We start from the raw sequence: 24,018 nt of genomic DNA on the forward strand, positions 1-24,018 counted from the left end.
GATTTTCTTTTTTTTTATTTTACCACATGCAAGAATTCAGATGTTCAGATCTGTTTGACTAAACGTGAGTCACGCACATCACGCTGCTACACAAATCGCACCCAGCAGGAGACCGGACCTTGTGTCTTCTGGAGCATCTGAGACGCGCAGGCGCAAAATGTAAGAGTTTAATGAATAGTTTCTTCTTCTTCTTTTTTTTTGGAACACCACGCACGCGACACGAAGACACGTTAGAAGGATGTTTCCTCTTTAGTTCAACATCTCCTCCTCCAACTGCACTCCTGTATTTGTAAACTGGGGGGGGGGGAACAATTGTCTCACTTTGTTGCTTGTGTCTCTGACGAGGTGCGAACCCCAAAGGAACTGACACCCTCTTTCTCCTCCTCTTCTTCCTCCTCCTCCCTCCTCTCCCTCTATTCCAGCTCGTCGTGGTGCCGCAGCAGCAGCCAACACGGTGAGCGCGTCTCCTGCAGCAGCAGCAGCAATAGTAACGGCACCTGTCGTTGTCAGGACGGGCTGGTGTCTCTCCTCGGAGTAGAACCAGGCAGAAACACCGCTGTGGATCCGTACATACCGATGGCTTCCTGTGTAGATATTTGCGTCATTGTAAATTACGCATCGGTAAGTTCCTTTGACTTGTTTCCCACGGCGCGTTTACTGTGATCGGAGCATTAGTTAAACCTTACATGTTTTTTATTTTATTATTTCCTCTGAAATGTTAAGAAGCAAACAGGAGATTAATTTGGAGTGAGAGTGCGCCGAATATACGCGGCAAGGGAGCCGCTTTTTCTTGCTGATGTGTTTCCATGTGTAAGCGAAGGTCACCCACATGCACGGTGTACTGAAGATTTGCAAACACGAGAGTAAAAGAGGGAAAGAAGGGGCGAAACAAGCCTATTGATCCTGTACCACCAATGGAATCATTAGTCACTTTGATTGATCGTAATTGAGGCTGTTTTGCGTTTTTCCTCCTGCCTCTGATATGACACAAATCACCTGACGATTTCACAATCTGTGATTTAAATGACAATGAAAGGACTGCATGTAATGTGGCTGCAGTGTGTTACTCCTGTAATTATCTGTCAGAGCTTAATGATTTTCAATGGCTGCGTTACTGCACATTGACAGACATGCGTCTGTGTTAATTGGACGCGTTCTTGTCTCTTACTGGGGTGGGAATGAATAATTAACGCATCACAATGTTCAGAGGAATTCAGCACACAACAGCAGGATGCTGATATGTTGACAGAGATTTTTAAAATTCCCTTTACAATGAATATGAATCTATAGGAGGACACAGACTTGAAGCTTCTTGTTGTTCTCTATCTGCATATGTACACACACACACAGAGAGAGAGATTGACAACCTGGATGTGTTTCCCAGTTTTCCCTGTCAGCCTGCTGATGTTTTTTTGGTCGACACCAAAACGGCATCTGTGACTGAAAGCTGCTGTCTTATTTTCTACTTTTACGCAGTAAATACTCCCACAACAAAACAAAGCTTCACAGATTTCCATACATATCCAGGGCTGAGCTAAGCAGAGACTTTCCTTCCCCTCGGGATAGTCTGCAGTTGCCTGCTGCACCAACACATACAGATCTATGCTACATATTTATAACTTGATTTGCAGCTCGCTGTGGAGACACAGCCCCATGACTCTGAATCTGTGGGTGTTTTTGTACAAATGTTCATCCTGACAGTTTGGCTGCAGCCCTGTTTGAGACATGTCATCCTCCTCTATATCTTTGGGTTTTTGCTCTGAGCACGCTCTGTCCTATTACTTGATAAAGCATCCGAGAGATGCTTTAGAGGTAATTGGATTCGGTACTAGAGGGAAGGGACACAGAGTGGAATTCGACTGTGTGTGTACATGAATTATGTTTGGGAGAAGATGTGTGTGTGTGTGTGTGTGTGTTCTGCTGTGTCTCTGCTGGTGCTGTGCTTTGTGTTTGCACCGAATCATTGTGTTTTCAGGAAGCTGTGAGCTGTGGATGAGTAAGACTTTAAAGGAGGAGGGTGGGGGCTGTTTGAAAATCTGTCTGCAGCCACTTAAATTTCATTGATTGAATTTGAACAGATAAGATTTCATTTTTCATTTCTGATCTGTCCAAAATTAATTGGTTATCAGTTTGTCCTTCATAAACCAACAACTGTGTTTTAATGTAAAAAAAAAAAAGGAGAGATGCTGTCTGTGGTTTGATAGAGTGGGGGTTACGAGTGTAGGATTGTGTTGGGACAAGATATGAAGTGATACATCCTCACTGAAGGCCTCTGTGTTTATGTCTGTGATTTCTATGAGTAATGAGTCAGCTGTGATCTGAGTGCATATATCAAAGTCCTTTGCCGACTTGTTTTGAATTAAAATGCCAAAATATGGCTGAAAACCTGCAGAAGAGTTTTATAGGGTGTTAGCAGGTTATTTTATTATGATTAATGGTACATTAATCAACAGCAGATAGAAATCTCAAAACAAGGAAGTAATCTTGGAAGGAAGTACTTTTTTACCAGCTCCCAACTATCCATTTATTTACTATAAAGACAAACACTGGAAGTTATTATTATTTATTTAACAAAGAATAAACAACTGCAAATTAGCACTGTAGGCTAATTTTTCCTGCTGTCACCTTATTAAAGGTCTTATTAAAAATATCTATCATGCACAGGTAACACAGTCCAGCAACAGTCATGATAATATGATGTTATAGGACAACTTTTCAACGTGTATGTATGTGTGTGCACAGCATCAAAGATATGATAAAAGTGCTGCTGTTGCTTTAAAACAGATTTATTTCATATTTAAGGTTTTGATTTACTTTTTCAGTCTAACATTACACCAGTCATTTAAACAGAAAAGGTCTGACCATATAATTTGCCAGGATTCTCATCACATACATATACCCAGTCTGCAAACATGTGCTCGTACAGATTATTATTTGAGGCTATGATCAAAACATCAAAAAGCATTCAGAGGGAGGTGAAAAGAAAAAATACTTAAGATTCTTTAAAAAAAAATTACATTAGAAGAGAAAATATTCATATCTGTACTCTGATCTTGGTTAAGATAGCTATACACAGTTTTTAAAAATCATTTCATATGATAGCACTTGTACCTTTTTTACAGGGCATTATGTAAAAAAATATGCTGTATCAAATACTGTTTCATAATTGTGTTTGGGGGAATTTTATGAAATCCGACAACATCAAAATTTGCTTTTCACATAATGTGAAGTTGCCATGTAGATCTTACCTCAAATTATATTTCCAACTTGGCACCATAGTCAATTGCAATCTGTGTGTAATAGCAAATGCATAATAATATTTCTTAATAGAAAGATTAATTATAAAGTTGCTGTTGTGTTATTATGTTTGTCTTAATGCTTTTTTCCCCCTCTGTGTTTCAGAACCCTTGATGCTGAAGCGTGGTGGTGCTGAGGGGAGCAATTTCAGTGCATCCCTGTGAATACACACACACACACACACACACACACAGATATATTGAGAAAGCCTTTGTATACATGTGCTTACAGGAGACAATGAGAGGCTACCTGCTGACTGCAATTTTTCTGCTGCCCTTGGTGAGTATTTAATGTTTGTGTGTGTGTGTGTGTGTGCTGTCCACATGTGTAGGCTGTGTATGTGTGTGTGGGAGGACTTATATATAGGTATGTTCCCATGTCTCTATCATCAGCCTCCTGATTCTCAGCTCCACATTGGATTTTTTTATAGTGTGTGTCTGTGTGTGTGTCTGTGTGTGTGTCTGTGTGTGTGATGAGTGCTGGAGGGATGAAAATCACCATATGCCGCATCAGCACATCAGCATACGTTACTGGTCCTGGATCAGCTCTGCGTTAAGGCAACTGGCCGCCTCTTAGAACAATAACAGATGGCCCGGCTGACCGGAGAGCTGCCCATCCATCTGCTGTGACTCACTTTTATTAGCGGTCTCATTGAAATAAAAAGCAGAATGGGAGAGTTGTGCAAGATGTGGGGGTGGAATTATATTCAGCAAAGTGATGCAGTGCAGCCACACAGATATATTTATATAAACAGCTTTTTTTGGTTGTTTAAAACCTCATGATGCTCCCTGTTTTAAGTCACTGTTCCACAACATATGTGGAGTATTCCAGCTGATGTCTTTGCACAATGCAGTGTCGAGCTGACCTTCATGGCAGATATGTGTGTTGTGATGTTTTTATTGTGCGTCAGGTCCGTACAGTGTGCCAGTGGACTGCGCCATCAAATGGTAGTTTTATTATCTGTGGGGTGCAGCTCTGTGGGAGTTACTGAGTTATCTAGCCCTCAAAAATAGCCTTGGGGAGGGAAAGTGTGTTCTGCAGCCTCAAATGGAGGGTTTTATCTGGACAGACATCTGTTTCAGAGGAGAGGAGTGATTGAGCATGGAGAGTAGGAAGCACACTTAAATAAATATTTCATTGATTCTTCAGTGTTGCCATGGTTTCTATTTTATGCTTTTGAACTCTCAGAACTCCTCAGGTAATCAGTGTTGTTTGACTGGTTTCAAAGTACTGATGTCACCAAAAGAAAAGGTGCAAAATATAAACCCAGGAAACAGCAGCAGCAGACCTGAGTGTATTTTTACCCCTTAAAGGATGCTGCTGAATAATGTTCACAGCAAGCAGTATAAAAAAAGGTCTGAAAACTGTGTAGGCTGAGCTATAGTTAGCAACTAGCTGGTGAAGCATTTAGCAGTGAAGGTGGCAGATGTTTCCCATGGGAGCTGACAGGAACCAAAACAGAGTGAATTTAAAAACAGCTCATTAGAAGTCAGTTTAACCCCACTGCCGCAAATCACATTTTTCACGTAAAAACCTTTGCAGTTTTAAAAAGCCGTCAACTGTGTAAACAGGAAGTCCGCAGAGTGTCATAAAACTGGTGCACTGGTTCACTCCAATTTCAAATATTCACACATTTTCTGAGGCTGATTATCCAGCTAAATGTCAGTTGATGTGATTTGCAGTTTAGGTGACATCATCCATAGAGATTTCTGACTCCTCTTTAATATAATGGATGGCTTGTGGTGCCGAAAATATACACTTGGAAGTATCGAGTAGTGATGTCTGACTTCAGACAACTTGACTGGAAGTAAACATTAATAGTATCCTTCCAAGTTGTAGATACTCATACTGTATATGAATGTCTGATTTTGAGTTTTACAATGGTTAATAACAGCTGTAATAACAGCTGTAATTGTAGCCTAATTTAAAGTCCTGATCAATTACAAGCACAAGTCACCGTCCAGGCTTTTTTGTACATTAATGAATCACACACACATTTCTTTCTGTCGGTTTACACGCCTGTCTGCCTTTGTGCCAAACAGATATTAGTCATCTGCATCCAATTATTTCTCATTTCTGGGAAGCTTTGCTCATGATGCACATTGGCTCCTCACTGGTTACCTGCTGCTTAGCAACATGGCTGCCTTCTACGGCAACAAAGAGCTTTTTTCTTTCAAACAGAGCCAGCGCTGGTTTTACTGAACTATCAAACCCCTCTGACAATGTTAAAAAGTTAGATGTTAAAGATCAGTGTGTTTTTGTTGTGTTTATTATGTAGAGGAGGAGATACCTGTTGCTTTAGTTCAATGAATTAAACACCAGGAAGCAGACAGCTTCTCTTTAATGATGCTTCACATACATTCATGCAGTGTTTTAAAATTCTGCCCACATGCAGCCAGATAAAGACAGGAAGTAAATCCTAGGACATCTTCACAGTCAGTTGATGCCCTATCTTATCTAGGCAGCGAGGCCTGAAGTGAATTCATATCGTAGGGTAGAGAGAGAGAGTGATGAGTCAGCCGTGGCTCAGAGGCCCGGGATGTATTATACCTATCATTTCATGGTGAGGGCAGAGAAGGGATTGCAGGAAAGCTAAGGGTGCAAAATAGAGATTGGCCTTAAGAGAGAGAGGGAAACAGACTGTAACTCTGTGCACTGTGGGAGCAGATGACACTTCTGTTGCTTTACTGCTTGTTTAATCTTTTTTTTTTTTAAACTTGGTGGGATCCCACATCCATCCATCTTTTTATCTGCTAATGGAACATATTGACATATTTCCCGACATACACTATGTTACGTTTGCATTAACAGAACATGTGATCTTATTGGCTGACGTCACCTTTAAAGTAGGACAATTAAGGCCACAAGAGTCTGCCTACAGACGTGGGTGTGGAGCAGTGGATGGGCAGTCAGGAATCCAAGGTTTAAGTCCCCTAACACCAACAGCTGTTGTGTTTTTGCCTGCGGTTAACTTCCATTTTTAATTGCATATGTTTTTTCCATTAAAAAGTACTGGTTAAGGTAATATTTTACTGATACTGTAAATGAACTGAGTAAAGGGTAAAGATCATCTTAAAACACACAAATTAATAATATTAAACATCACAAATATGCAACTTCTCTACCTGTATGTGCACCCATTTGCACACAATCACACTCACACCGAGTACACATGTGGAAAGGCTGGTAATCGAACCGCCAACCCGGTAGATCCACAGCTTGTTGTCCTTCTCCCTAAAAGGCCAGTAAGAGATTTACAAAATATGAGGAGGAGATTCCATCCAATTAAAACTGTACATGGAGGCTACATATTAAACATGGATGTTAGCTTAACCACATCCTCACACATAAAACAACATAAATGTATTTATTTTGTTTCAGCTACTTTTTTTAAGGTCTGGGTAGCAGTTGGAACATTTTCTTCAGTTTTTAGTTGATTGTATGTGAGGCAGCTTTTTTAACAACCACCATGTGCTTCTGTTCTTTTTATTTTGAAGTACTTGACATATATTCCTATTGTGTTTTTTTGCTTTAAATTGATGTGAAGAGCAAAGACATTAACACATACATGAACCAGTGTCATTTTAATGTGATACTGTCATAACCCCTGCTGGCTATGAAAACACACTCTAAATGTCTTTCATACTATGGTGCTGTGTGTATCAGCGTTATGCGCTTGTTTGTCTTCTCCAGGTGGCCTCAGAGTCTGGACACTGCATAATAAAGCGTGAACATGAGAAATGCATGGAGCGGATCGCGATGCACAACCCAGATGATGCTGAATTTGGTAAGTGAGGATGTGTGCGTGCATGTGGGTTCCTTTGTATCTTTGCATAATTTGGCAAGTGGTCGCTGTTTTTCATTGACTCTGGTGCTGTGATGAAATGGTCTATAACTCTGGAACTACAGATGAAAGCTGAGCGTGTTTTTACACTCCATCATCTGGCATGTTCAGGTTTTACAGAGGGACACGCAAACACCATGATGGCTTGTAGTTTTATAGTATGTTCACACATGCAATCACGCTCAAAGGGCCGCTTTTCAGTTCTTGAACCAAATGTCTGCCTGTAATGTCACGCTGAGCTGCTTTCACAATTTTCCCACGTCACTTTGCGGAAAACACAGGAAACTTGTTATGTGGTTCCTGGAAGTAATTATTTTCTTGGCTATGGATTGTGGTTTTCATTAGCAACTGCTGCTGGTCTCCTGCTGCTCAAAATGTGCAACAGACTGCAACTCCCAGACTGCACTGTGACTCACAGCTTTGGTGACAGCCAGCAGAGCACAAAACGTAAAAGATTCAGAGCGTAAGATAACAAGTTTAAATATGAGAGAAGCTGTGAGTTCAGCTCGTTTTTCAGAAGTTGGATTTAAAGGTCAGGGTTCTTTGAGATTTTTATGTTTGTGTGTGTGTTTTTAGTGTGTTTTTTTTATTTTGTGCCTTGAGGCAAAGTTTAAACAAGCTCACACCCTGTGAGCAGCCTCGACCCTTTAATTTTACTGATCCCTGTCTCCTCCTGTCCCTTTAAAGGAAGCCATTCTGCTCCATTCTGCTGACAGCAAATCGTTGCTGGGGAAATAAAAGTGCCTGGTTTGCAGAAATCCGACTTGGAGGCCTGAGAAAAAAAAACGAGAAAAAAAGGGGGGGGGGGGTTGAAAAGGGAGAAATGAGTAAAAAGGAAACAATAAGATAAAGAGACTGGTGGTGGCCTGTTGTTTTTATTCCTGATTTGTCAAAATTTAATTCTACAATCATATCTGATGATGTGTTTGTTATTATATTTTTAATTAAGGGACTCTGGCCTTAGATGAGCCTGCTGGCTGTGTGAAATCGCCCCGTAATGATTTGCTGTCTGGTGTCGTGCTGAATTTACCGCCTGCAAAATGAACCGTTTACATAAAATGACCTAAGAAATGTTTATTGTTTCAGAACTAAATCATCTTCATCTAAACACTCACTTCAAAGCCATCATAAAATAAATGAAGCTGAAATTATGGCTGTAGTTTGTGGACACCTGACCGTGAATGTCATACCACAGGCAATTGTGTTTAATCAACTTTGTCAGGGTCCTAAATCATAAATTAAAACATTTAGTTATTATTATTCTATTCTATCTATTTCTAAATATTAGAAGGTCTTGAGGGCATTTGCAAGTCATCACAGCTATGATTCAGAATAAAAACAAATCTCAGATCTCAGCGTGAAAGAAAGAAAATAATCTTAAGCCTGTATTTGTGTATAGTCGATACCTGTGTGTCTATGCTGAAGATAAGATTCAGCAGACTGTGGGATCCTGTGTGAGACGGCCAGTGATGCAGACAGAGTGCTTTATTAAGCCGGTTACCTCTGTAGCTCAGTGCGGCTCATTTGGCTCCGACTGCCCTTTAAAAGGTAATTGGCTTCGTGTCCGGCTCACCAGACAGAACCAAAACAGATTAGAGAGCCAAAGGTCTGCAAACACACACACGCGCACACACACACTGTGGTGTGATGAGGTAAACATAGAAAGAGAGTATCAAAGAAGACAAATGGTTAAATATAACGAATGAAAAGAAGTTAAAAATCTGCCACAGAGCTGCGAGTGTGTGGGGGCCGCTGCTGCTGCTGCTCCATCATGTGTGTGACGATCCCATGCTATCGATCATACTGCCCGTCAGCTTCCGCCCCTGCAGAGAGAAAACAGCAAGGAAGGCGAGCAGAACAGTGAGGCTGTCACGCTGTATATGACGAGACATTTGCTTTTCCATTGGTCTGTCACTGTTTTTCAGTTCAGTGCATGAAAACCATTTCCAGAGGCACGGCAGAATACATATCCTGTTTTGTTGTGCATGTTTTTATGTTATTATATTATTCTGCTCAATGTCAGTCAGATTATGTCTATAAATGTGAGTTTTGTTTTTGTCCCTCTGGGATATGATGTGTTAAAGTGTCAGTGATGCACTGCGTGGATGATGCTGCTCAGTCAGGAATAGTGATGATGAACCAAATGTCACAGATAAATCTGAAAGCTGCTACTTTGCAGCAAAAAATATAACCTGGTGGTTATATATATTTGGTGGTATGTAGGCTAATAGAAAATAGAAGAGTCAAAAAGTCTCATAATTGCAGTTTAAGTTTATGCTGTGGATAAATTTATGCTAAAAACTGATGGGATCCTAATTTATTCACCAAAATCACCAAAATAATCTGCTTCAAGTCACTTTAGCCTGGCAGTCTGATTGTTCTGTAGCTTATGAGAACAGCCATGCCAAAACTTGTGCAGCTTCTTGGTCTATACGAATGCACCGAGTGTCACAACGTTTGGTTGCTGTTTTTTGCTGATGGTGGTGTAAATGACTGATGTGCATATAGGAGAGAGACATTCACATCGTAGTGACATACAAGACAGAAGTAATTATGAATGTGAACCATCGACACACTGACTTCACTTAAATTCATATTAGTTTGAATTACCGTCATTCTCCGCCCTGATCGTGTGTGTTTCTGTCTTTGTCTCAGCATGTGAGTGGATGTGGGACAACCTGACCTGCTGGCAGGCGGCCAGATTGTACGAGGTTGTGGTGGTCAGCTGTCCGGAGTTCTTCAATGACTTAATGGGCCCTGAAGATGGTGAGCGGCACCTCTACACCACAGTGTGTATCCATCTGAACTGATATCATCATCATTTTTTATTAACCCCTTGTTCTTCACTTTTAGAAATAGGGAAGGTCAGTCGTAACTGCACCGAGGACGGCTGGTCCGACCCTTATCCTCACTATGGGGAAGTCTGCTTCTTCTATGACAACACCACTAAACCTGTACGGCTGCTTTTATTTTCTTAACTAAGTGTTCACATGTATGACCAACACACACTCATTATGTGTCTGTGTGTTAGGACACGTTCTACGCATCAGTCAAAGCTCTGTACACGGTCGGGTACAGCACGTCGTTGGTGTCTTTGACCACAGCCATGGTCATTCTCTGCAGATTCAGGTCAGTTTTTACATCAGAGAGACAGCATGGCTGATTTGGAGATGAGAAGTTTCTTCTGTGTGTGAAAACAACATGTGATATATGTCTGCTCTGGTCTCCTCAGGAAGCTCCACTGCACCAGGAACTTCATTCACATGAACCTGTTTGTGTCCTTCATCCTGAGAGCCATCTCTGTCTTCATCAAGGATGGGGTGCTGTACGCTCAGGAAGACAGCGAGCACTGCTTCGTACACACAGTCAGTAACTAATGATTACACACACAGTGTGAACATTTAGACACCATAAAACTTGCTCTGTCTGATGGATTTTCATCTCCGGAAAGGAAAACAACAATGGTTACTAGTGAAACATTGGTCATTATGAATTCATGAGGTTAATCATTTCATTAATATCCATTTGAGGCGGTTAATTGCTGCTTATTCCAAACGATCTCTGATGAAATAATTGCTCACAGGAGTAAGAAGTTTGGCTGTAGATTATCGGTTTATTAACTTTAACTTTAATTATCAGCCTGTTAAAGACAGACAAAAAACAGATTGGATATACTGTAAAATTTATTAAGGTCTGTTGTGGTTCAGATATAAAGTGAGCTTGAAGACAAACACAGCTCCTCCAGCCTCTCCTGTTTGATATTCACCTTTCAGGGAACTTCAATCGAATGCAGATTTTGCAAAAAGCAAACATGCTATTAGATGACTAATGCTACCTGATTACAAATGCAAAACAAGCTCTTAGCCTTTGTCTGGTAACAACACATTGCTCATTGTTGTTAAGCAGCCATGATAAATAAACCTAATTAGGTACGCTAATGGCTTTAGCAAGGCCAGTGGATATCTTGTAGTAAAAGACCATTAACATATCAATGGTTCTTTTTTTGTTTTTCAAAATCCATGGCTTTACTGCTGTTGCCATGGCAACAGAGGTCATCATCACCATCACCATCACCATCACCATCATGATGGCAGTACAGGGAGATCAGATCAGTGCTGTAATTGGTTGACCCCACTCTGAATATGGACTCTAGTCATTAACATGGTGTCATCAGAACACACTTCACCTGACATGACGTTGGCTTGTTTCTCTCTGTGAGGAGATCGTTTGCACATTCGCTCATCATCTCATGTTCAGTTTTCGGGTTAATTACAGGATAAATGTAGCACTGTGTTTCTGCCCTGTGACCATGATGTCTGTTTACACTGTGATTTACAGAGGAAAGGGGCATTTCTCACTCTGACACTAACAAGCTGAACAACCTGAAACAATATGCTTTTATTTTGAAGGAAAATCATATTTAACATTTCAAGAACAAGTCTGTGGCTTCTTCTTGCCACACTGATGCATCTCCTGCTGTGTTTCCACATGCAGGTGGCGTGTAAAGCAGTGATGGTTTTCTTCCATTACTGCGTCATGTCCAACTATTTCTGGCTGTTCATTGAAGGGCTGTATCTCTTCACTCTGCTGGTGGAGACTTTCTTTCCTGAAAGACGCTACTTCTACTGGTACACCATCGTAGGATGGGGTTAGTAGACATTTTCACTGATATCAATAAAAAAAAATTAGCAACTGATTACTCTTCATATTGGGAATTTTATGGCATTCTTTTAGATGGACACTTGATACAATTCATATTTAAAAAATAATGTTAAATGTAAAAAGAAAGACAATTTAGTGGACATCAATGCATTAAAAGACCCCTGCTGTAATATATATATATATATATATATATATATATATATATGTATATATGTGTATGTATATACATATGTGTATATGTATATGTATATATATATATATATATATATATATATATGTATATATGTGTATGTATATACATATGTGTATATGTATATGTCTATATATATATATGTATGTATATACATATGTGTATATGTATATGTATATATATATATATATGTATGTATATATGTGTATGTATATATATATATGTATATATATGTATGTATATATATATATATATATATATATATATATGTATATATATATATATATATGTATGTATATATGTGTATGTATATATATATATGGGTCATTGACAAATCAAGCTTCTAAAAGGCTATTTTTAAAAAGTATTTTTTTAAATAACGTAATGCATATTTTTGAGTCCAGAATAATGTGTTTAAACAAATCTCATTTATTAAATAACATTTCTATCTGTTTTAACTCATATTTTAACAGTTTTTTTCAACGTCACAAGCAAGAAATGTCAGGTGGCGCAACCAAATATTTATAAATATATATATATATTCCTAATATTTATTTCAAGATAAATCTTTGGCAAGTATCCATTAGGGTGTGTACACTAGGTAACACATTATTATTTGGTAGTTTTGTTTTGTTTATGCAATAATTTAAGATTTTTCCCTTTTGTAGGTCAGGTTTTAACTATCGTTAGCATCCAATTTTGTATTTAAAGACAGAAAAAATATTTAAAAAAATACACAAATTCATATATTCAGTAAAATAAGTACACAGATTACATTTAGAAACCATTTGGTCACTTTAAGCTATTATTTATTAGTTTAAATTGGTTGCACCACCTGACGGTTATTAGTTGTACCACCTGACAACATTAGTAATGACATGAAATATGCTCAAAAAATGCATTTCATTTCAAATATTTACATGTGTTTTAGTAAATAGTCTGTATTTAAATTTTTTTAAGTAAAATAAATCTTTTTTTTCAAGAATGCGAGTAGTAAACATCTCATCAAAACCACTTAATACAACATTACATTTGATACAACCCTAGACTAAATGATAATTAAAAAAAGGGCATTTCATGAAGAAAATGCAAGTTTGATTGCTGCAGCTGAAGCATTGCTTTGAAGGCTGATGTGAAGGATTGCTCTGAATTGCTGGAGAATCAGAGCAATTCAGAGCTTTGTATGCCTCTGTGTGTCAGCCTGTCACCATGGTAACAGCAGAGTACTCCAACTTTGAGAGCCTGGTGTGCAGAAACAATTCAGAATTAGAAAATGCTGAATACAAGTTTGATAGAGCAGCATCTAATGAGCGTTTTAAGACTAAAATGGAGTCTGTAGCTTGAAATTTGTAGGAGGAGAAGCATTTGGCAGATGACCCTCGTTGAAGGGCTCTCTCATAGACTCCCATGTTAAAAATGACATCGAAATTGCTTAATATTTAAAAAATTATCATTTTTTTTGAGAAAAACTTAAAGTTGACCCGGAATGTCCTCTGTGAGATGAACATTTTTATAGTTGAATGGCTGAAATCGGTCAATGTATGCTGAAGATACGCTGCACCAAATAATGTACGGAAGAATAAGAAAGAAAGAAAGAAAGAGGGTGAAGAACACGAGTTTGATTGCCTAGCAGCAATCAAACTAACACTAAAGGGAAGTTTTAACAAAATTAAACCATTTTCAAATATGGAGTAATATTTGTACAGACCTACGGAGCCCCACTGATGACATGGTAAAAAAAAAAAAATTTGTAGGCCACGAAATATGTATAATGCGCGCACGAAATACTAATTCATGGCCACTTAGTATTTCGTAGGAACTAATTAGTATTTCGTGGCCGCGAATTAGTATTTCGTGCGCGCATTATACATATTTCGTGGCCTACAAATTATTTTTTTTTTTACCATGTCATCAGAGGGGCTCCGTACAGACCTTCTCAGGTCTGTGTAATAAAGAATTCCCAGTGTGAATGCATTAGCCATGTGTGCCATGAATTGAGAGGCTCTGGTTCTGATATCACTCTGAGAACTTCAGCTGAGTAGAAAAAAATGACGTCAGCACGGTGGGGCCAAGTGAAAGCATTTTTTCCTCCCAGTTACTTTATGCAGCTCACCTGAATCTCTTCACCAACTACTTGAAGAACTTGCCCTACAAAGCGGCATCTAAAATGTACATATTATTATGTAAAAATGTGTAATATCTTTGATTAAAACTAGTAAACATTTTAAACATGTCACAGATATATTTAGAGCTTTTAATAACATTATATAGTGATATTCCTTGCAGTTGTGCCACCTGACTAACTGGTTGCACCACCTGACTTTTCCAACTTATCTTAAAATAAATAGGCTTATGTTTGGATGCTAGTATTAGCGTCTACCCATGTCATCATATTCATATAGATCAATTTTTATAAATAAAGTGTTTTATGATAAAATTTATTTTTTCTAGTTTTCCATTGGTTGTACCACCTGACATAGAAAGTGTACCAGTCTGTATATGAATTGAAAGTAGTTGTTTTTATCAATATTTAAGAGAGAGCTACAAATCTTTTAGCTTAATCCCAAGGGTCCCTTGGGGTCCTCTGGCTGATACAACATCCTGTTTATGGCTATTGTCTATTCACTTTAAAATAAAAGCCCATTGTTTATGGTTGCACCACCCTGACATTAAGTAAATGTAAATTGCGGGACAAATGTTTTTCAGTTATCTCAACAGCTTTAAAACTGTTGATATGAGAAAAAAATAGATTATACAAAAGACTATAAACATAAAAGTATGCCAGAGCATTTAATTTTGAATGTATTGTTATTAAAAGAGCATTTTTAATAGGTTTTTTAGTCTGAGCATTTGCTCGGACAGGTGCTCCACCTGACATTTTAGGGGTTTGAGAAGCCAAAACAGAAAAGAATATAATTATTTGAATGTACTGAAAAATGTATCAAAATAAATAAGTTTTATAGATAAAAGTGACCAATGTTATGAAAAGATTACATTATTTTGAAAGAAAATAGTGGACTCGGACTCAAAAATATGCATGTCATGTCATTGACCCTTATATATATGTATATATATATATATATATATATATATATATATATATATATATATATATTAATTGGTTATATTTCTGACAAATGTTTTTACTGCTGTTTTTATTTACATTAACAGGAACGCCTACCATTTGTGTGACAGTCTGGGCGGTTCTTAGGCTCCATTTCCATGACACTGGGTACATATTTTCATTTTCTGTGAATTATACCTTATCAGATTTTGATTACTAATTAAAAAAAACATAAACAACACATAAAACTGGCAAATAGATTGTAATGCAATGTTACATGTTATATGTCATATATATAGTGCCATCTAGTGTTGGCCATCTACAGCTTTTGTACATGTTTTGATGGTGTTGTATCATTGAAGGAAAGGTACAAACCATCATTAAAATGCACTGTTCTCCTTCAGCTGCTGGGATACAAATGAGAACACTGCCCTCTGGTGGGTGATCAAAGGACCAGTTGTGGCCTCCATAATGGTACAGTGTGACAGTGTTTTAAACTCACTCGTACAAATATATATATATATATATATATATATATATATATATATAAAAAACAGAAACACAAATGTGTTTTAATGTTTTTTAGTTAAAAATGAAATATTTTATTTGACTTCCTGATTTATGATTTCTTTATGTGTTGGTCAGATCAATTTTGTCCTGTTCATTGGAATTATCATCATCCTGGTCCAGAAGCTGCAGTCCCCTGATATTGGAGGGAACGAATCAAGCATTTACCTGTAAGTTACCCTTAGTGACACCAACAAACATGTGTTCAGAAACATTACGAGTGTGTTTAATTAATGATGTTTATTAAGAAATATGATAGACAGGATTCAGTATTCGTGGTACTGTAGATTTCCAAAAACTAAACTTAAAACTATTGCACCCACAGTTGTGATATTTCGTTGATGGGCAGTGAACTTTAGCACCACCATCTGGTGGTAAGGATTCAGATTGCATCCAATCATCCTGTTCACACTCGTGAGTCCATTAATTTGACATGTATGTCTTTTATCAAGTAAAATTGACCTACCACTTATTCAACAAAGGCGTCCTGTCAGCACTTTAATCCAAAGCAAGTCATCTGGGGCTCTTTTCTTGTGTTTTTACCTTGTAAGAGTGATTCTACTCAAACAGATAGAAGCCTTGTTTGTATGGGATGAATCTTACTTGGTAAAGATCAGCTCAATTTATAGACAAGAAGGACTTTTAATGAAAACAGTATTTTATATTATATTATATAATTTAACATCAGTGGATCTACCTGAATCCTTCATGTTGTTCCTTATACATCCACACTATCAAGAGTGTTAAAGAAGCTGTGCATTTAAAAGCTAATACAAAGTGCTATATGACACTGTGTAATTACATCTGCTGTGTCCACCTAGAGTATATTTTCAGATTCATTTGTAGTACCTGTTGGCAGGAAGCTGCAGCCTCATTATGGAGTTGTACTGTAGCCAGGCATCACTCCTGCCCCGCTCCCACAGGACGGTGCCTTTAGAGGCTCTGCTGGATAATGCCATTCTCATCTGCTGCTTAGGCCCGTGCATGTGTGACCGAGTGTGAAGATGTGTGCGTCCGTGTCCCTAAAGACATTGTCTTTGTTGTATTGTGTGTTGTCTTTGTGCTGTGTAGCAGCTGTGCTCAGAAATGCTTCAGTGAGCCCACACAGGCTGTTCAGCATTCGTGCAGGATGTCAGAGTTATCCACCATCACACTGTAAGTGTGTGTGTGTGTGTATGTGTGCGCAGACACACATGTTTGTTTGTCGTGTGTTTACATGCATGTGTGTATGTGTGTGTTTGTGTTTTTTTTGTTTAGTGGTCTGGGCTTCAAAACGTTTTTAATTTTTTAAATTTTTTTTTAAATGTTTTAATTATTATTAAAAATACAATATTTTATATTATTGCATTATCAGCATATGATCTCATATTCTGGAAAATAAGCTGCTTTCTTGCTCAGAGTTACATTAAGGCACTTTAATATGACAGCACAGTATAATCTCCACTGTAAATAGACATCAGTGCGACATAATTATGGTACATGTATGTTCTATAATCAGCACATATTGCAGATTATTCATCATAGATCTGTACTGTGAACACCAGATCACAACTATTTGCTTTTGTATTCCTTGGTGTTCACATACATTTATCCATGTTTATGTATTTTTTAATACATTAATTAAACAAAATATATCATGAACTGTAGAGATGCTATCAGTAGGAAAGGTTCCTCTGTGTCCACTCTTTGTGCTTAACTAAGCTAAGCGAAGCCAGCTGTGTTCTCCTCTAAACTCTCTGTAAGAAAGTGAATCAATGATAAAACTGTCTCATAAGGACCCCTGACTGCACTGCCCTGCACCTTGTTGTGTTTTCATCTGTCACCCACAGTTGTTGGTTGCATGACACAGACAAGAATGTGTTATTAATGTATTACCATGAAGTATTGTATACAGTAGCAGTGTTGTGTTTTCCACCAGTGTCACTGTGAATCTGTCCCAGATCTCAGTTTTAACAGACGATGATACAGAAAATAAGAAAGTCTGGTGTTGTTCTATGTTTTTAATTGTCAACAAATACAAAGTCAGTGCACCACACAGGCCTTCCTGCATGCTCTGCTTTTAAATGATGACAATACATGTGCTAATACAGCCGTTCCTTTGTTGGTCTTTTCAATTGTTGACAATGAGAAAAATATGGAGTATCACCAACGTCATTCTTTAAACTGTACAAAGGCAGAAACCTCTTTAAGATTAAAGCTGTAGTGCATTACTCCTTCATTGGGCAGTATAGTAAATAAAAACATGCTTATTCTATGTAAATAATGGATTATTGTATTGAAAGGTGAATGTTTCTCTATATTTCTTATATATTTATTAGCATTTGTCCTTGTTGATTGGTTTTATTGGGCTGTATTCCTTCCTCTGTACAGTGAGGCTCCTCCATCTGTAGCATAAGAACTTTTTTTAAGTCATTTGAAAAAGTTGAGCACTGAAGCTTTAAATTTAAGGATTAAGACAGACAACTTCAATGTTTGTCTTGTAAACAAGAGAAAAGAAAATGTTTCATTACTGTGCATCAGCAGTGTAATTCTTACATCAACTCAGGCTGTCAAGCAGGAGTACATTCTTATTGAAATGATTTGTGCCTCACTGTTTGTTCTGTGTGTGTGTGTGCAGGCGCCTGGCACGCTCCACCCTCCTGCTCATCCCCCTGTTTGGTATTCACTACACTGTGTTTGCCTTCTCACCCGAAGATGTCAGTAAGAGGGAGAGGCTGGTCTTTGAGCTGGGGCTCGGATCCTTCCAGGTACAACATCCTCCAGCATTGGGCTTCAGATAAAAAGGGATGCCAACATAATGGAGTGATAAATCATCTGACCATACAGGGCTTTAAGAAAATCACAACATTAGCTTGTTTTAAATAAATAACCTCTTAGTGTACCCTGTATCTGCATAGAAATGAATGATAATGTGCAGCCATAAACATCCAGTTAGTTTGATATCATGGAAATGGGAAAATATAAACAATTATATTGATCATACACAGCAGAGCAGCTTTCAGCTCCATGCCTGCAGTCAGACTCTTTGATATGTGTTTTGACCTTTGCTGATGAAGATGCAGTTGACAGCACGTTTCCATCACATGCTGATTTTTGTCTTATTGTCCATCCTCTTCCTCAGGGCTTTGTGGTCGCTGTGCTCTACTGTTTCCTCAACGGAGAGGTAAGAGCTTCCTATTTTTTCCCTTTATGTACAGAGATTTCTTCCTTCCTTCCTTCCGTCCGTCCGTCCTTCTTTCCTTCCTTCCTTTCTTCCTTTTTTCTTCTTTTCTTCCTTTTTTCTTCCTTCCTTCCTTTTTTCTTTCCTTTCTTCCTTTCTTCCTTTTTTCTTTCTTTCTTTCCTTCCTTCCTTCTTTCCTTTCTTCCATCCTTCCTTTCCTTCCTTCCAGTGTAAATCATGTCTGTTTTTTAAAAAAATAAACCACTGAGACCTGAACAATCAGAATCAAGTATTTAAGACAACCACACTCTATCAGATGTCCTTGTATATAAAAACATTTTTCACAGATCTGAAATAAAGAAATAAAGTGAAGGCTTATCTTATCAATTTGTTTAGTTGAACCATAATACCTCATTCAATATCAGTATCAATATAATCTGCTTCCACCCTGCTTCTTTGACTGTGTATAGAGTAGAGATTTTCCCACAGCCATTAGGTGAACTGTACCTTTTCGTGGGGCTGGTACAGCCTAAAGTACATTAAAAAAATGACCTTGTGAAGTTTCTCCCTGAAGGTGCAGTCGGAGATCAAGAGGAAATGGCGCAGCTGGACGGTGAACCGGTACTTTGCTGTGGACCTGAAACAGCAGAGGCACCCTTCGTTGGCAAGCAGTGGAGTGAACGGCGGGACTCAGCTGTCCATCCTCAGCAAGAGCAGCTCCCAGATACGCATGTCCAGCCCGCTGGCGGAGAACGCCAACATCAGCCTGCCGACCTGAGCGCCTGACCAGCCCGAGTCAACTTCAAGGTGCCGTTCCTCTCACATACAACAGACCAACCAAGAGCAGACCAAAGTGGCCCCAACACCTCTTTATATTCTGTAGTTGTAGAAAAAATACTTCTGAAAGCATTTACTGAAGATGCCATTTATATTTAATCATTTAATTTGGTTCCACAAATGACTCATTAGGTTAATTAATCCATTAGACTCTGTAGGCTGTAACTTTTAACCCTTTATTTTAAAAATTAATTAAATGATCTCTCTAAAAAGGTTTTCACATCATTTTAAGTGCCAAAAAAAACATCAAACAACAAATGGAGGGGTCATATTTGGCTGTTGGTGTAAAGTAAATGTGCTTCAAAGTGCCAGGTTCCCTGACTGGGTCTCATTCCGGTCCACAGTTGAATATCAACCAAACGTTCGCCTTGCTTGTATAAATGCTCATTGTTTAAACGTTTCATCTTGAATTTCAACTTTTTTTTCTACAATCAGCCGCAAGTACAGAGTATGTCAAAATACCTATAAATATATATATTTTAAAAGAAAGAAAGAAAAGCAGCTCATGGGTTGTGTAAATAGTTACTGTCGGTGTGTAGGTCAGATTTTCTTTCTCTAGCATAATGCAGTATTGTAATGACCTTTTCAAACAAAAGGAACTGGAGCCCAAATCTGTAGACTTCATCACATAACCTGAGAGGACCCAGAAAATCCTGCCCACTTTATTCTGGACTATTTCTTTATTTATTTTTTAATGACATAATCGTTATACAAACTGAAATGAATGAGCACCGTAGAACAGAAAACATGTCAGTTATGTTTGATTAACATCATTAGGCTTCAAATAAAACCATCTAAAAAAAAAGGATAAAAATCATCCTGAGCATTTAAGCTGCCGCTGGTTTCCCCTCTGTGTGAGTGGTCAGGCATGTTTCTGCAGACTGTGAACATCGAGCCATTGCTCCTCATGTAGTGCCATATAAATGGATACGGTGTGGAAAATCACACTGTTGACCTGTTCTCTTTCCTCTGAGCTTGATCCTGTTGTGCCATATCAGATCTTACTTTTTTAATATATAAATTAATCATCTCATACATTCATATTCCAAAGTGCCTAGTCAGTCACAAATAGCTATCACGTTTATTTACATTAAATTTAGAGGTGCCGTGCAACATTTCCCTCAAAGAATGTACAGAGTGGTGTGTTTTATTGTGGATGTCGAAATAAGGAATTTTCATTGTGTGACTCTCAGTGACATTCTGCTTTCATCATTTTACACATGTGAAGAGACTTCTTTAATCATTATTATTATTATTATTATTATTATTATTGCCATTGAGTAGTATTTTTCTCATCTCTTTTAGCAAACAGCTTAAAAACAGAAACCATAAATATTATGAGTCAACACAAAATGCTTTAATGTAACAGCTCTTGACAATCGCAGCGTTGCTTCTTTTGCTCTCTTTTTGTTTGATTGTTTGTTTTATTGATTGTTTGTTTGCAAATTAACAAACAAAAAACAGTCCAGATGGGAAATTTATTTAATAAGTAAACAATCTGTGTACAGGCTGATTTTTTTCCAATCACATAACATACTCCAGATATTTATTTTTTGTACTATCACCTGTGTTGATCATAAGAATGTAAGTATTTGAAGATACTTCTAAACAGACATGGATGTATATTTCATTTTTTATGAAGCTGTGCCATGTGAAACGTACAGTATACCTGCGGTTTTACTGTGTAACTGAATTATGATGTGTGATTTCATCAGTGCCATAAATGTAATGTTGTCACAAGTGGTGGATGTATCTCATTGGCACAACAACAACATCAAAAAGCAAAATAATACATGATATTTATCGCATCTTCTTGGCTCCTTTCTGACAACAACTAAACAAGAGCCAGAGAAGACGTTTTTTTACTTAACTAAGAAGGAGGAACGACTACAACGGATTAAACACAATAAGTGTTTCTGAGGGTGTGATATAAATCGCTGTGCTGCTGCTTACGTGCTTCTATCACCAGCCGTCAGTCTGAGTCTGAATCAGCTCAGATGGAAACGACCATGTCTCAAAGCTGTTACTGTGTGCAGGAACAAGAGAACTCAGACCATGTCTGTGCTTGTACCGGTATATTTGTCTACCACAAGGTGGCAGCAAAGTTTGATAGTTCGACAGAAGGACTTTTGACATGCATTGATGTTTATTTAAAGCATTGTATTATGGGATATGAAGTCAATAGATGTAGGGTGGAGTACACCGTTTCCTTTTAATCATTGTTTACATCTCGCTGTGACCTAACAGTGAGGTTTGCTGTCTTGATTTTTTATTTTTGTTTAAACATTTGGGTAAATTGTTGCACTTTTTTTGAATCACTACACAATCAAGTAACTTTAGCCACATTTTGGCAAAGCTTCTTTTAAAAAAATCATCTTGCACTTAAGCATTGTATTCATTTTTTAAATCCCCAGCGGCATTTTCATATATTATCATGATATTAACTTTTTTGCTGAGAGTCAGGGGAAAAGATTCATATCACTGAGTTTGTATGACAGTGAGCTAGCTTTGTGTGAGAGCGATCACAGGGAGAACAGATTGAATAAACCACTGATACTTTATTGATAAGCTAGATCTACTAGCTACCTCTGCCGATACCTAGCTTGCTGTATCTCTCAAGCTGGTAATTTTCTAAATTTACATGCAGCTATACTTGCCAATAGTTTCTCCCTACCACTACCACGCAGCTAGCTATTCACACATCACCGCTTTATGTGATATCAATCTTCTCTCAGCAAAAAAAAGAAAAAAAAATCAAATAAATGAATGTGTTTCCAGAACAGTTGACCTCTTGTTTAAATGTGATCATTTTCTGTGATTAGATGCTGTTTCTTTGGCGGTTTCAAGTGTGTGTGTGTGTGTGTGTGTGTGTGTGTGTGTGTGTGTGTGTGAGAGAGAGAGAGAGAGTGAGTGAGTGAGTTCTATGGATTGCCAATGAATTTTTGAATGTAGCGTTGTTGCTCAGCTGCTCTTAAATGTTGCCTGCTCTCACTTTGCCATAGTGTACAAATGATGTCTTTTCTTTGTATCATATAATATGTATATTTTTGGCACACAGGTGGACCTCTTGAAAAAGACCTGTAATGTTTGTGGCCGTGTTTTTGTACATTCATGTTTATGTACCAGTTTTCAGAGTGAGTGTGTGTGTGTATTTGAGAGGAAGGAAATTCTGTACGCATGTGTATGTAATGACAAACATTCAAAGAGTATAAGTAACTTAAATGTTGGAAAAAGAAAAATGTATAAACCTTCATCTAATATGTTCTATACCTGTGACGGTGTGTCATGTGTAACAAGCGTTCTGGTGTCCAACAGTCATGTTGTGTAAAATTGACTGCAAATTAAATCTATCTGTGGTGAGCTGTTGTACTAGTTTTGAATAGATTTTGGTTGATTAGATCAATATATCGATTATAGATTAATAATGAAACAATACGATCACACACAGCTGTTTAACTTGGCTTTTAAGAAACAGTTTATTTAGGACCATTCCTTTCCTCACACACAGCTAGGCCAACTGTAAACCTTTGATTCGTGAACTATTCTGTGAACCACCGCTAAATTTTAATTTATGTCTAAAAACATTAGTAAATCTTATTTAATTCTGCTGCCGATGAGTGAAGCACATCACCATGGCTGATACATAGTCCACATATCAGCATCAGGTTTGGGCTACATACATACACAGCCAGAATTGAATACATGTATGTTTCAGCTTGTCTGACTGTCATGATGCGTGTTAGAATACACTTTATTGTGTTTTTTAACACCAGTAAAAGGCTGACTGCCCCTGTCCTGAGCCACACACACACACAAAAATCTTTAAATGCATTGACATGACAAGCAGAATGTGTGCATGTCGCTAATCAAAAACATGACAACAAAGCACCTTGAGGTCCAGCATAAATAAGGCAACACATGATGTTTTCATGTTTAGGCTTTTGTACACATATGAGCAAACCAGATGCAAATTCAGAATTGTTAGCTGTTGCTATGCTAATCCAAGGTTATTCAAATGTTGCCTATAGCTTCATATTTACATGAGAGTGGTATTGATCCTCTCGACTATAACTTTTACATTAGCCAGTATTGACTATGGATAAAAACATGACCGTGTGCTGTGCAGATGTAGGTCAACATTGTGCCACTTGTAGAACCAGTACCATGTTAATCCTCTTATCATGTAAATACCTGTCAATATAGGTGCAAATGTATCGAACAGTATCACTACTTACAACCTAAAAAGAGAAATGTAATTAAAAACTACTGAGATGTCTCATAGCAGCTGTGTTTTAAGACAACGTACCAGTCAATGAACACATATGTAGATCCTTTTGAATCTTACTTATCTCTATCAGCTAGTGAAACGCTGAGTATGTTAAGATATTCCAGATGTT

General features: G+C 37.9%; 1 protein-coding gene across 2 annotated transcripts; it reads left to right on the top strand.

Moving 5' to 3' along the window:
• The first annotated feature begins 313 nt into the window (after positions 1–313).
• On the top strand, positions 314–19,865 carry adcyap1r1a (adenylate cyclase activating polypeptide 1a (pituitary) receptor type I). 2 transcript variants are annotated; one of them, XM_028427891.1, is made up of 15 exons: positions 314–621; positions 3,403–3,576; positions 6,991–7,084; positions 9,797–9,907; positions 9,995–10,095; positions 10,173–10,270; positions 10,374–10,506; positions 11,636–11,789; positions 15,165–15,225; positions 15,462–15,531; positions 15,703–15,794; positions 16,696–16,779; positions 18,242–18,371; positions 18,746–18,787; positions 19,359–19,865. In XM_028427891.1, the coding sequence occupies exons 2-15, from the start codon at positions 3,517–3,519 to the stop codon at positions 19,560–19,562; spliced, it is 1,434 nt and encodes a 477-aa protein (XP_028283692.1). In that variant the 5' UTR covers positions 314–621; positions 3,403–3,516; the 3' UTR covers positions 19,563–19,865. The 2 variants fall into 2 exon arrangements, with proteins under 2 accessions (XP_028283692.1, XP_028283693.1); XM_028427892.1 differs by lacking the exon at positions 16,696–16,779.
• The last annotated feature ends 4,153 nt before the right edge of the window (positions 19,866–24,018 follow it).

The sequence above is a fragment of the Parambassis ranga genome, chromosome 17 (assembly GCF_900634625.1).
Source record: "Parambassis ranga chromosome 17, fParRan2.1, whole genome shotgun sequence".
NCBI lineage: Eukaryota > Metazoa > Chordata > Actinopteri > Ambassidae > Parambassis > Parambassis ranga.

Excerpts from the sequence above, each read along its gene's own strand:
- adcyap1r1a (XM_028427891.1), top strand. The coding sequence starts at position 3,517 with ATGTGCTTACAGGAGACAATGAGAGGCTACCTGCTGACTGCAATTTTT. Across the intron at positions 7,085-9,796 it reads CCCAGATGATGCTGAATTTG|CATGTGAGTGGATGTGGGAC; the intron begins GTAAGTGAGGAT and ends TCTTTGTCTCAG. Across the intron at positions 15,795-16,695 it reads AACGAATCAAGCATTTACCT|CAGCTGTGCTCAGAAATGCT; the intron begins GTAAGTTACCCT and ends TGTGCTGTGTAG.